The 12,948-nt window shown below is 37.4% G+C and overlaps 1 protein-coding gene across 1 annotated transcript; it reads right to left on the reverse strand.

Annotated features, from left to right (window-relative positions):
* Positions 1-3,579: 3,579 nt before the first annotated feature.
* cd28 (CD28 molecule) lies at positions 3,580-8,689 on the reverse strand. Its single transcript, XM_088931001.1, has 4 exons — positions 8,629-8,689; positions 6,439-6,783; positions 5,576-5,700; positions 3,580-4,971 (listed from the first exon to the last, which is right to left on the reverse strand). The coding sequence occupies exons 1-4, from the start codon at positions 8,687-8,689 to the stop codon at positions 4,873-4,875; spliced, it is 630 nt and encodes a 209-aa protein (XP_088787127.1). The 3' UTR covers positions 3,580-4,872.
* Between the last annotated feature and the right edge of the window lie 4,259 nt (positions 8,690-12,948).

Raw genomic sequence — 12,948 nt, forward strand, 5'->3', positions numbered from 1 at the left:
TCTTTGGGCTATACTGTATATTTCCGGGTCACCCTTTCCTCCTCGCTCAGCATTGAGGGATCTGGTATCTTGAGACCCACCTAGCACCAGGTCGTCTCCTTCACGGCCTAAGGGCATAGGTTTCTACCCGACATCGTCTGACCTCCTGAGCCAGGGCTTATTCCCATTTTGCCACTACGCATAGGGTATTTTTTGCTCTCCTGGTCATTCCACGGCATGCCCTTTCTGACATCTGTGACACCTTATGCAGGATGGTGTAAGGCCCTTGCCACTTGGCCAGCAGCCTACTCTTTGCAGAGGGAAGCAGGAGCAAGACCTGGCTTGTACTCCCAGTGGCATGCATTCTGGTCATACCAACGCTTCTGGGCCTGTTGGGCTTCTTTTAGGTTCTCTTGAGCCTCTTCCTGATATTTCTCCAGGCCGTCTCCCATCTGCAACACATAACACGGACTATGGTATATTAAAGGTTCAGATGCGAGATTTGTATTATTCTTGTATTAATAAACAAGTTGCCTTGCCTGACCTATCAGCCTTGTCACAGATGCCTGGAGAGGATGCTGCTCAGACTGTTAGCTGATACTAATAAGTTATGCTTATTCTATTCTTACCTTTCTATTTTACTGTTAGTGTTATTCTTAGAGAACTGTTTATTGCACAGCAGATAATTCTTTCTTCACAAGACATGAAAACAAAAAGTGCAAATGAATCATATTATTAAGTCAATTAAGGGTTGAGTTGTGTCACAGAGAGCTTGGCTAGAATAAAAACCAGCAGGTGTATGGGCTTCCAGGATGAGGACTGGGAACACCTGCCCAGAAGCAGGTAGATTTGTGTCCATTTAGCAGGTTATTCCAGTTTATAATTTGTGTTTTTTCTTTTCGCCTCTCAAAGACACACTTGATTGGTTTCCAGGGTGACAGGGTTCATGTATTCTCAGTCTGGCCTTGCAGTTGACGCTACTGGGATTGTCAGATTTAAAAGGCCTACACTGTAGCTCTGAGACTGACAATACTTTTCATGACCCTCTATCAGAATGCCGCAAACATTTTGCCTTGTTACAAATATAGCTTTTGTTTGCCTGCAATAAAACAGAGTGCACAACTTAAAAAAAGAAAGCTAAATTTGTTCTAAAAGGATGCATCTCAGTATGAAATCCAATGGAGAGTAGCAAAGAATGTAGCTTTCTGTGCATTGTGTGGGTGTGCCAAGCATCACAGACATACAGTGTGTAGCACTTGTGATACAAAACACAAAAGGTGTGGGAAGCTTTAACTGATCTGCAGATTTAATGAAGAAGAAGCAACATACAGTAATATTAGATGGTGTGCAAAAAGAAGCTGCCTGCCAGCTAACAGATAATCTGCCTCTGTTGGATCTGAAGCTCCAAGCACAGAGAGCCAGCAACTGGCAACACGGTACTTTAAAGCTCAGACAGTTAAGGCTGACTGTGATAGTGATTATGTCATACCTTGATGTTTTTGGATTAATCAGTGAAATGAGGAAGATGGAGTGTGAAGAGAGCCCAACACATACACATCTCTGGTGCAGTAAGGAAAGCGACATAAAAAAAAAGATCTCTTACATGTATGAATGCTGGTGTTCCATTGTCTTTTCACAACAGCATGAACATTCACACTGAAGCACAGGAAGGGAATGCATTTTCTTGGCCTCTCCATTACAATTATTTATTACAATATTTGCAAATACATTATTACATACGCCTCTCAATTTAAAATGCAGGTGTTAAAACTCTGTCCTTTCAAAGAATGATCCAATATCTTAATAGCAATTTCTAAGCACAAAGGGTGATATACCTTCTGTATCATATTTGCCAAATATGTGCAGGATATACAGTACTTAGTACCAAAACCAAGTAAGAGAGGGACCAGAGACACATTTGCCAGTACAGAGAAATGAGGTAGGGTGCCCTGCGTCCTTCCACAAAGGGAAATGAAGTTCTAAAGTAAGAAAATCACTAAAGGTCCTCATTTTCACAAGAACAGCTTAGAGCTCTGGAACACAGCTACTGTAGCTCCATTGTAGATACTACACCAAATGACTTATCGTCCTGTAAATACTAGACATATTGAACAGACATGTTTTCTCAGTGGCCAACATATTCTATTAAAAAAAACAGACAATGCAAATACTGATATACAGTATGTGGGTAAAATAACTCACACACTTTTTCCTGTGATGCGTAGCTAAACTAACCTAGTTTGTCTGGTATTGTGATCAAATCGCAGGGATAAAGCTTCACACTTCTGTGATGACCCATGGATGTGCGCAGACTCTTCTGTTCACTGTTCATGTGCAAAACTCGATAAGGTGTGTACTGACAAACTTCCAAAACCACTATCTTAAATGAAACATGGTGCATACCCCTTTAAAATCATGAGCAGACTGATGTGGTTTGAAGTGGTTCTTCAATACTCATATCTATAAATGCTGCATGTGCTGAGCACTTGGGTGTGAAATGGAACTGTGTCTTCTACCACCTGAAATTTGAAATGCACAAGCAGCATGCACTAATCACAACCGAACACACTCACTGGCAATGAGAAGCAGTGTAAAAGAGCATAGGGTTTAGGATTGTGTTCATACAGTATGTGATTAATTTGGTCCATGCTGACAGAAATCCAACCCGGATTCATGTGTAGTCATGGGAAACATTTCTTTAGAAATTAAGAATAAATGTATGCTTATTGTATACGTGTATTTATGTTCAAATACTGTAGGGAGCTGCGTCAGCATGCGTAGGCTGCAAAGGAACAAGTAAAGGTTCATTCCCTGCTGAAAAGAGAAGAAACACAAAAGAAGGCTCCACAGTCGAAAAGTTGTGTTTCTTTTCTCCTCTTTTCAGAATGAAATAAATCTTTCTTGTTCCTTTACATGTATTTCCACAGCTTGAGTTATAAAACTGTATAGTATGTGTTCTAGAAGTAGATTTAAATATGCAAGGATACATATGTATTCAAATTCCATTGCTTTTAAAAATATTTCGATGTTTACAAAGTGAATATATTTTTTTTAATATTGTATTGTCCTTCCTTGTATTTCTCTTAATTTCTTATACAGTAGATTGCCATCAATGCCTTAAGACAGAAGACAAAGCAGTCAAAAAATAGCAAAAAAAACATTCTTTCTCTTTAAATATACAGGAAATTAGCTTGTAAAATTTTGGTGAGAATTGTTGTCTCATCAAAAGTAAACTTCATCTTTAATTGAGCTGCAAATTCTACAGTGCAAAAACACAGATTTACCTATTGCCTATTTGCCTTGTATGCACAATACTGTATACATAACGTAAATAAATAGCAATGGCAGTTTCCTTAAATGTTTTGCTTTTTCTCTTTTAATTATTATTGTTTTAAATAAAGAGGTAAAGGGTTAATTACACACTGAAAACTGAAAAGAAGATTAAGATGTTTCAGCTGTGTAGCCTTCTTCAGAATTAACATAACTTGTTCCTTTGCATCTTGCACACTGGCACAGCTCAAACACCTTGTTTTTAAGATTCTCATTATTTTCTAGATTTATTCTGTTACACCTTAAAAACAGAACACGAAGCAGAGACACTTAATTTCTTTTATCTTTATTAAGCATTACCGTTTCACAAGCTATGTAGGAAACAATCTAATGCTTTTTCAATATTTACATTATAGTACAAAAACATACAGTAGGTAAAACATTGGTCATACTGTATTATCATACAGTTGAACTCAATATTTTCAGTGTTATTAGTATAGTATTTACAAGAACTTCTGTTGCTGAAAGTATATGAATTCAGAAGGGGATTTCTCCAGAATACCAAAAACATCAGGTATAATAGCTACTGAGAAGAACACAGAGGTTAATAGTAGTACAGTGCCATCTAGCTGGGAAAAGATTTAACTAATAAAGTGTGCGTTATGAGTGTGTTAACTCATAAGCACGAGCAATTTTCTTGTGTTGTTAGGAGATGCTGGCAGACAGCAGTAACTATTTCCTTTCTGGGATGAAATTGTCCAGCCTTACTATTGACATCTTCAGGTAAGGAAAAATACTTCCTCCTGGAAAGGATTATAAGAATAATCTGCTGATTTCTTGTTATTGTTATAACGCACATATATATGATATATAGCATAATAAATATATACAATACTGTATATGCCTGGTCTTTCATGAAAAAGTCATTCCAAAGACAACATGGTTTCAAACACGGATTTTGGTGTCAATATTCTTAACATTGTAAAATGTAAAGAAATTAGCTTTTTTCTATGCACCAGACTTATTCAGGTTGAGGAGATTTTTAATCTACATTTTGGATTACAGTGTCATTTTTGGGGACAAGCTTAAATACAGGTATGTAAAAAAATATTATACATTAAATTTGGATTACACAACCTGCACCCTTGCAGTCTGCTCCATTCCAGACTTTTGATACTCCCAATTCCTTTATTGCTATATTGATTCTGCTGATTTGCACTTATGTAGTTAAGGTGGCCGCATCACAATTCTGGAATGGATTGATTCAGATGGGCCCTACTGTTCACATACAGTATGAGTCTTTCTACATATAATGTATTAATCTTTTCAACCATAAATCTGATCGTGACAAAGTAGACACTCTTCACCCAGCAGTGTTAGAACAATAAATATACCTGTATTTAAAAGATGTAAAATTCTTCAATTGTGCGTTTTTTAAAATGCTACCGAATCATTCAACTGTATCCACTGCAGAATCACACCTAACATTGCAAATCTGACTCACTGAAGTCAATAATAAAAATGAGACTTAACATATAATGTTAACGTAAGAATTATAAAATGAATTTGAAACACAAATCATTTTTATAATGCTTAGAAGAGTGAAAAAAAGAAAGAACATCTTCACAAGAAATTCTCATATCCATACTGACAGTCCACTTTCCTTGAAATCACTGGCGTCATGTCCACATATTCCGATTTTCTGTATTTGAGACTGAGTATCTGTAAAAATATAAAAACAAGTCAGTTTCTGTACAGTATACTAAAGAGGAAACTCATCAAGAACCACAGCCGATTAATATGTTAACTGCACAAAGTTTTTATTACTTTGATGGTTTGTCTCCATTTTAATTTTGTACTGAATGGGTACATTTGTATTGAAAACATGCATTTCAAAATCAGATATTTCATAGTGTCCTTGCTAAAAGAAAATGGCTCTGTTATGCACATTTTACAGTGCCAACACTGATGTAAAAGAAAAGTCATACCAAAACAAATTAATGAATGATTAAAGTTTGAAAACTTTAATCTCCACCTTTTAAAGAAAACCTCCAGGATAAATTGTTTCCAATCAGAAGTCTTGTGAGACTGTCAGCATTGTACTTGTTTCTTTTTTTGTACTTTCTGGACTAAAATCAAAACTTGAATTAATCTGTTAACCAGTATCTGCATTTTACTGATTTGAAAAGAAAACACAGAACATCACCAAAACAAACAAACCAAAAAAAATAGAAATCACTTATAAATGCAATACTGGACAGTGCAGTGCTTGGTTGTGACACTGGGTGAAAACTGTACATAATTGGCGTAATATGAAGAGACTTACCCGGTAGGTCAAGATGAGAATTGTCATGATGATAATGAATGCCAGCACAGATACAGGCAAAAAAAATAATATATTTTCCTTGTCAGTTTCAGCAGAAACAACAGGATCCGCACACTTTGTTTCTTCTGTAAGTAATCAGAAATTAGAGTGTTAAAAAGTATTTGAAAATACTAAGAATTCTGTGTCTGTGGGCAGATGGATAAATTTAATTCTTTAATCCGCCTCCTTTTGCAAACCTTTTTAAAAAAAAGTAATTTCCCTCCAAAATGACGTCTGATTTGGATATGTAATGCGTGATTTTGGGGGCAGGGGAGACCCCTTCTTTACAGGAAAAAGGCAGCTCAGTAACCACAGAGAATTACTTAAGATATGCTAAATGTTCCAAGCCCTCATTTTTTTTTCACTCCCTTATCTCTGCTGTATGTGCAGCGTCTTTTATTCGTACAATGAAATTTCACACTGTTGCTGTGGTTCATGATCAATTGGAACATTCCCACGCAACAAAAAAGCGTTACTTTATTATGCGGTGAGAATATTAAAGTTTCCTCATTTTAAAGCTACTTTGTTTAATTTTTCTCAACCTTTAAAAAGCCATAGCTGTCACTTCTGAGAGAATATTTCTTTTTTTTCCCAATTTTCCCTGGTTCCAGCAGGTTAGTACTTAACTACAGTTACTTTGACTTTTGGACTGTTGACTTGTTCTGTTTCCAGATCTCTGCATAAGACAGATTTCCACATGATGCCACATTCCCTTGAGATCCGAGTCTTCCAGGTTCTCTGCTAGCAACCATAGATCCAATCTGCACACCAGATATGCAATATCACCTTAGTATTCAAAGAACTCTAAAATAAATAAGTCTTACCAGGAATGTAGATGATAGTGCCATTCCCGTATCTTTGTCGATAGGGCGGTGGATACATGATTTCCAGACTGCAGCGGTACAGATCTGTATCTGCACCCTGCAGTCCAGACACTGTGAGATCTACTCCATCCTTACTGGCATCTCCTCTGCATACTACAGGCCCTTCCGTCTCGAAGGTGGAGTTCGGCAAATAGAAAGAGGAGGCACACACAAGAGAGTCGCTCCCCATTCCACGATACAACGTGACTCTGAGCTCTTCGCCCTTCCCATTAAAATGGAAGGCGCACCTCAGCCTGACAACTCCATCGCTGGCCACCACCCGGTACGGCTGGAAGACCTTGAAGGCTGTTGGTGAAAAGCGAGATGCCCGTGAGAAGAGTCGCACCTTTCAGTTTCGGGTTTCGCAAGCGGGCGTTGAGTCGGGCAACAGTGAGCCAATGACTTTGAACTTCCTCAGTGATTGTTTTCACTCACATACACACAAACAAAAAAAAACACCTCTCAGTCTTGAAGACACAAACAATTTCATTTCCTGTAACTACCACACTTTTGTGAAGCCAGCGGAACTGAAAGGGTAGCACTGAGTTTTACTTAGCAAAATCTCCAGCTCAGGGTCATACCCTGATGTTTATCTTCATCTCCAAAACCACATATTAGCCTTGCTTTAACTGGCTCTGAATGAAACTGGTAAAGATAGTCTCCGAGAATATCTCTGATGTGTTAACTAGATACAGAAAGGGTCAACTGAAACCCTTCAGCCTTAACACACTTCACACACCCTCTGTGCTACATTGGCAATAAATGGCACCACATTATTTTCAGCATAAAAGCCATACAAAACTTACACAGTTATCTGTAACTAAAGAAATCATCAACATTTGACATAGTGAGGAAATGTTGCAAACATAATGCGATTTTAATTTACAATTTAAATTAAAATCTGTAAATTCTATATGTCAAGTGCAGACTCATTAAAGGTGAATCCATAAAAGAAAAGTGAAATCTAAAAGATTTTTCACATTAAATTCTGCACTGATACAAAAAATTAATAATTAAACAGAAATGCATGCTGAGCGACAGGTAATATTAGGTAAAAAAATGACAATATTCTTAGTTCTGAATTTCGTTGGCCAAATATTCTTTTCAAGTTAGAACTTTCAGCTTTGCCAGGTAAAAGTCTGTACAGCTGAAGTGTCAAGGATGTCTTGTTTCATCAAAGAAAAGGGTCATTTAGAAACTCTCACATCTCTGTTGTTCATCTGAGATGGTACCTTAGTAAGGTCCTACTGTTTACCAATAGTAAACCAGAACACAAAGCCATTAGTGCATCTAAACTGTATTATCTCAAAGTAATAAAATTCATTTGCACTTCAACTGGAAAACGTCTGTTGTAATCATGGATATTGTATCAGAAACACATGAAGATAATGTAAATGCAAATATATTTGTTTTGGACATAAGTAAAGTCAATTAGTCCACTCAATCTGTTCTTTCCTTAGGACATAGAATATTAATAGGTATTTTATAATGCTGAACAGAAAATTCCTTGTTCAGACTGGGAAAGCACTTCTGTCGGTGGCTACATACTGTATCCATTTCAGAAATGGTGGCTTCTGAAATTCTGTGAAAGTCTGTGAATGTGCTTCTGTTTGGTCAAGCAGTGATTTCCATCTTTGCAGTGCCACTTTGCATTAGAAAACGACATCATAGAAAACATTTAAAAGCCAGCGTGCACCATCCATACTTTATGAAAATGAAAGTCAGTGTTTAATGCACTGTGTCATATCGTTGAATTATTCAGAAATCTGTACATAACATGCTTGATCATAGCACAGATCTGCAGAACACAAAGTTACAGCATACTGTACATCCAGATGTTGAGATTGCAGAGTTTAAGAAACCCACTCAGTGAATGCTTCAGTATCATTGAAAAAAAAATAAAGCTATAACTGCACGTTATTACAGTATATAATCAATTTTTATATATGCCTTATCTGCGACAAATCTTTGCAAAAATACAATATTTAAATCAAATTTGTCACGAAAAAGACAGAAATATATATGGTCCCAAAACAGCAAAATGGTATTCTAGGAACCATTTTCTTGGAAGTCTGGTACAAGGCATTTGACAAGAAAAATCTATTTGCTTTTCAGGAATTCACATATTGTGAAGTATACCAGCATACTCACCATTCCCTCCAGCACTGCAGAGACCGATGAATGCAATAAGTTTGCAAATCATGGTGTTCATGAAGATGGCAGTTAATGGGTGACTTTATATATTCTGCAGTGTTTTGGAAAAGTCTGCACTGACATCAGTAGTGGTTAAAGTAGGAGGAAACTGATATGTGTGCCAGTAATGCTTATGTTTTGGGTAATGAACAGTTAGACCTAGGTTCTCTTAACCACATGGAAAATGCAAAATATGAGAAATGAATACTAACTTCATGTAGAGCTATGGGTGCAAAAGTAATGCATTTTAATTAGCGGAACATAAAACAGAAAATGCAGATTTGGAGGTTTTTATCTAAACCCATCTCAGGCTTATTTTCAGGTATCTTCTATCTTGCAGCTTTTGTACATTCTTTCCCCTTATTACTAGTGTTACTTTAAAACCAGCTACAGCCTTTTATTTCTACAAATGTCTTTGGACAAAAAAATGTAATGCATATTCGCATTGACTCAAATATTGAACTTAAAAAGGGACTGCTGGAGAACGCAAGGTTTCACTTTTCTAAACCCCTTTTGAACAGCTTTTTTTATAGGTACGTTTTCTTTTCATAGTTTAGACCACAGAGTCGTGTGCTGCACATTGAAAGGGTTAAAAAGGAAGATCTCAATATCTCAACCAAAACTAAAACCATTCTAAAACATAATGTAAATCCTGATGTTGGCAGACCAGACAACAAGCAGTCTTGTTGGCTGAAAATGTTTAGTGTAAAATATATATAAAAGCTGTGATAAGAACAATTAACATGGGCTCCTTTTGAGATAGGCACAAATGTTTATACTGTATGAGCATACAGTAGGTCAGTAACAATACATGTAATTAATTTCAGACTCAAGTTAGGCTGTTGTTATTGCATACATGTCTGTTTTATTATTAGAGATACTCAAACAATGAAAAGCAGGATAGCCCCATGGACAAGCACAGAGTCTTTAAATTTTTAAAAATCAAAGCTTGAGAAAAAGCGCCCTAGTTACATTTCATAGTCCAATTTGACCTGCACATGAATTTACAGAAGATTTAAGAATGACGTTGATAATGACAGCATTAGCTCGCCTATGGTGTGGCATCACACTAAAAGAATTCCAAATACCCAGTGATGTCCATTAGAAAGAGAATGACTGTATATGGCTTTTAACTGAACTGGTCACGATTCCAGTGCTGTTAGTGCAACAAGTCTTTAGCTACACTCTCTAACCTGTAAACTACATGCAAATGTTGCCTCCAGCAAGTGATACTTCAAATATACATTAACATCCTACTGTGCCTTAAAGACAGCAAAATGGGTTTGCAAAACAATCTATGAGCTCTTCTATGCCTTTATATTTGTTAAGGAAGTCATTGGTGGTCAAAGGTCCACCAGAGAGATCCTCCGTTCTGGGATATATTCCCAGGGCTGTGATTTTTGTAAGGTGTAAACTTGTAAAGCTGAAGGGTCTTCTCTAATTGTTGAAGTGTGGTGAGACTTACATCCAATGTAAAATTAATTGTAAGTAGAGAAGGTCCTGCAATATTTTAGATGTCCCCACCAATTATAGTAACTACATATTAGCCAGCACAGCTAACCCCAGCAGTTATCTCTCCCCAAATATAATGAGGCACCAATGAGGCATATCTACAGTATGATACAGTATCAGACAGGAGTCTCGGTCAGAATACCAGAAGTCACCCTGGCTACCCACATGATCCCCTCTCTAATTAAGAGAGCTGACACAGGTAGGCTCAGAAGCTGGAAGCATCTTACACCAAGCCTTCTGTACACATACTATAGATAAAATGACAGTGGTCAATGTAAAACATAGGTAAATGTATACCAATCTATATTTAAGACTTGAACAGTTGAGTTACCGTTAAAAGGCCTCATTTAAGAAACAGAGGAGAATCCAACCGAGCATGACTAGTTTTCTCTTGTACTTTATCTAACATATTATAAACCAGAGAATTAAAAAAAAAATCTGGGATCCTAATCTTGTAGAATTAGGATGGAAGTATAGATTTGTGTATAACTCTTTACTCCACTATTAAAAGAGCCATAGGCACAAATACTGTAGATTACTTAAAAAATCTTAAACTGTGTTTCGGCTGTAGGTCTCACATTGACAGAGTCATGAGGGTTTGGAGATGATGTAATTCCTTTACGTCATGATTCTTCACTTATGCAGTTGAAGTGCGGATTGAAACTGATGTCCAAACCCATTTCCCGTGAAAATTAAAAAAAAGGTCCATTTGCATGGGGGATTTTGAACATTCTCAAAAAAGAGCTGGGGAGTGACTTCTCCATATGAGTCTTGTTTTACACTATGAGACCTGTTACACCTCTTCATTGAAACTACCATATGGCAAAGAATGGGCGTGTGCAGTAAGTTTACTTCCTAGGAAGTAAACAGTAATCCAGCTACCATTTAGACATGGACAAGTGAGCTGTCAAAAGTAGACAGCTTTCTGTTCAGGAATGGTATGGTGTTAGAGAGACAGAGAACAGTGTCTTTTCAGTGACGTCAAAGAAAAAGAAACTTTAAGCCAACTGGAAATACAATGTACAAATGCAAATGCTGTAGACGTGTAAGTACTCTCGGAAAGGAACATGCAGCGCTTAATTTGCCACTGAAAAGTAAAAAGAAAAAAGCCCAAATCTGTGCCGATCGTTAGACAGCTTTGTTTCGATTTGATTTGCCTTTAAAAAGTACAATGCATTTTTGAGAATATGTTACAGGCAGATAAAGAAACAGAGAGAGAGGAGTGCATTTTAATGTTATATTAAATGACAGCAGGCACCCAGTGTGCTATTGGTTTAGCACCTCTTTATCAAGCTTTCTCACTCCTTTCCTAGAAGCTTCAGCGAAAATAAAAAGAGCTGTCTTCAGAGGTAGCAGACCAATATCATTAAAAAAGAATCAGAAAGAACTGTCTTATGAAATTAGCATCTTTTCAGCAAGCAGGTCCTGTAGTGCAGCAGTTTGTTCACATCATTTGCTACTGGTGAGGTAACAGAAAATAATACACATCTGTTGTAAGACTGACTTCATAGTTTCTTTTCAAAGCACTGTGGTCAGCAACTGTAGCATTTTTTTAAAAAGATCTTCTTGACCTGGTTATAGTTCAGTTAATGATATTTTACTCCTAAACTTGAAAGCAAAAACATCATTTTATTTGATCTTATTAAATGTCTGGATGATGATATGTGAACAGTTCAAACATATAATTAAAGATAATTGCTGATAAAGATATTGCTGTTCCCAAATGTGCTTACACTCTCTGGGAAAGAACAATTTTGAGATATTTAAGATATCGGTTTAAGTAGATGGTATCAGCTTTGCCAGCAAGCATATCACCCTGCAGCTCACAACTGACAACCCACTGAGGCTCAGCAGGTGTGAGCCTGGTCAGTACCTGGATGGGAGACCTCTTGGGAAAAACTAAGGTTGCTGCTGGAAGAGGTGTTAGTGGGGCTAGCAGGGGCGCTCACCCTGCGGTCTGTGTGGGTCCTAATGACCCAGTTTAGTGATGGGGACACTATACTGTAAACAGGCACTGTTCTTCAGGTGAGATGTAAAACCGAGGTCCTGACTCTCTGTGGTCATTAAAAATCCCAGAGAGTTTCTCAAAAAGAGTAGTGGTGTTCCCCCTCCGTCCTGGTCAAATTTCCCATTGGCCTTTACCAATCATGGCCTCCTTATAATCAATATCTATGAATTGGCTACATCACTCTGTTCTCCTCCCCAGTGAGGTGGACTGGCTTATCATCCAGGTGGGGGCTACACACTGGTGATGGTGGAGGGGAATCCCCATTACCTGTAAAGCGTTTTGAGTGGAGTGTCCAGAAAAGTGCTATATACATTACAAATTACCTTGCATTTCCTTTATTTAAATGTATTTTAATTTTAAGTCTAAAAGTATATAAAATGCTGCGTGTTTGGAAGTTTGACTGCACTTTCACGTTAGTAAGAGAGTGCTGTGAATGTTGTGTGAAGTGACCAAATTCCCCCATATAAACACCAGCCACAGTCACATATGGTGGAGGATGCGGGCAGTGTGTGCTCTATCACAGGGAGGCTGAGTGAAACCATTCCCTGAATATTGACAAACATTCCTGGGCAGTGTACTCCATCCCCCTGTCCCATCACAGACAGTTGGCATACCTGTGCTGGTATGAAGGTCAAAGCAGAGAGCTGCGTTAAGTAACAATTGACAGTATAGTCTTTGTATCCCTATACAAGACAACAGGTGTAATACATGCCTTATTTCATTCTGTTAACATCTCTGAGTCTATCATTCACACGATA

This window comes from Atractosteus spatula, chromosome 13 (assembly GCF_055471065.1).
Source record: "Atractosteus spatula isolate fAtrSpa1 chromosome 13, fAtrSpa1.hap1, whole genome shotgun sequence".
Classification (NCBI taxonomy): Eukaryota; Metazoa; Chordata; class Actinopteri; order Semionotiformes; family Lepisosteidae; genus Atractosteus; species Atractosteus spatula.

What these genes read in the sequence shown, in the direction of transcription:
- cd28 (XM_088931001.1), bottom strand. Translation starts at nt 8,689, where the DNA reads ATGAACACCATGATTTGCAAACTTATTGCATTCATCGGTCTCTGCAGT. An exon ending in CTGCAGTGCTGGAGGGAATG is followed by an intron (nt 6,784 to 8,628) that starts GTGAGTATGCTG and finishes TTTCACCAACAG; the next exon opens with CCTTCAAGGTCTTCCAGCCG. An exon ending in CACTATCATCTACATTCCTG is followed by an intron (nt 5,701 to 6,438) that starts GTAAGACTTATT and finishes GATTACTTACAG; the next exon opens with AAGAAACAAAGTGTGCGGAT.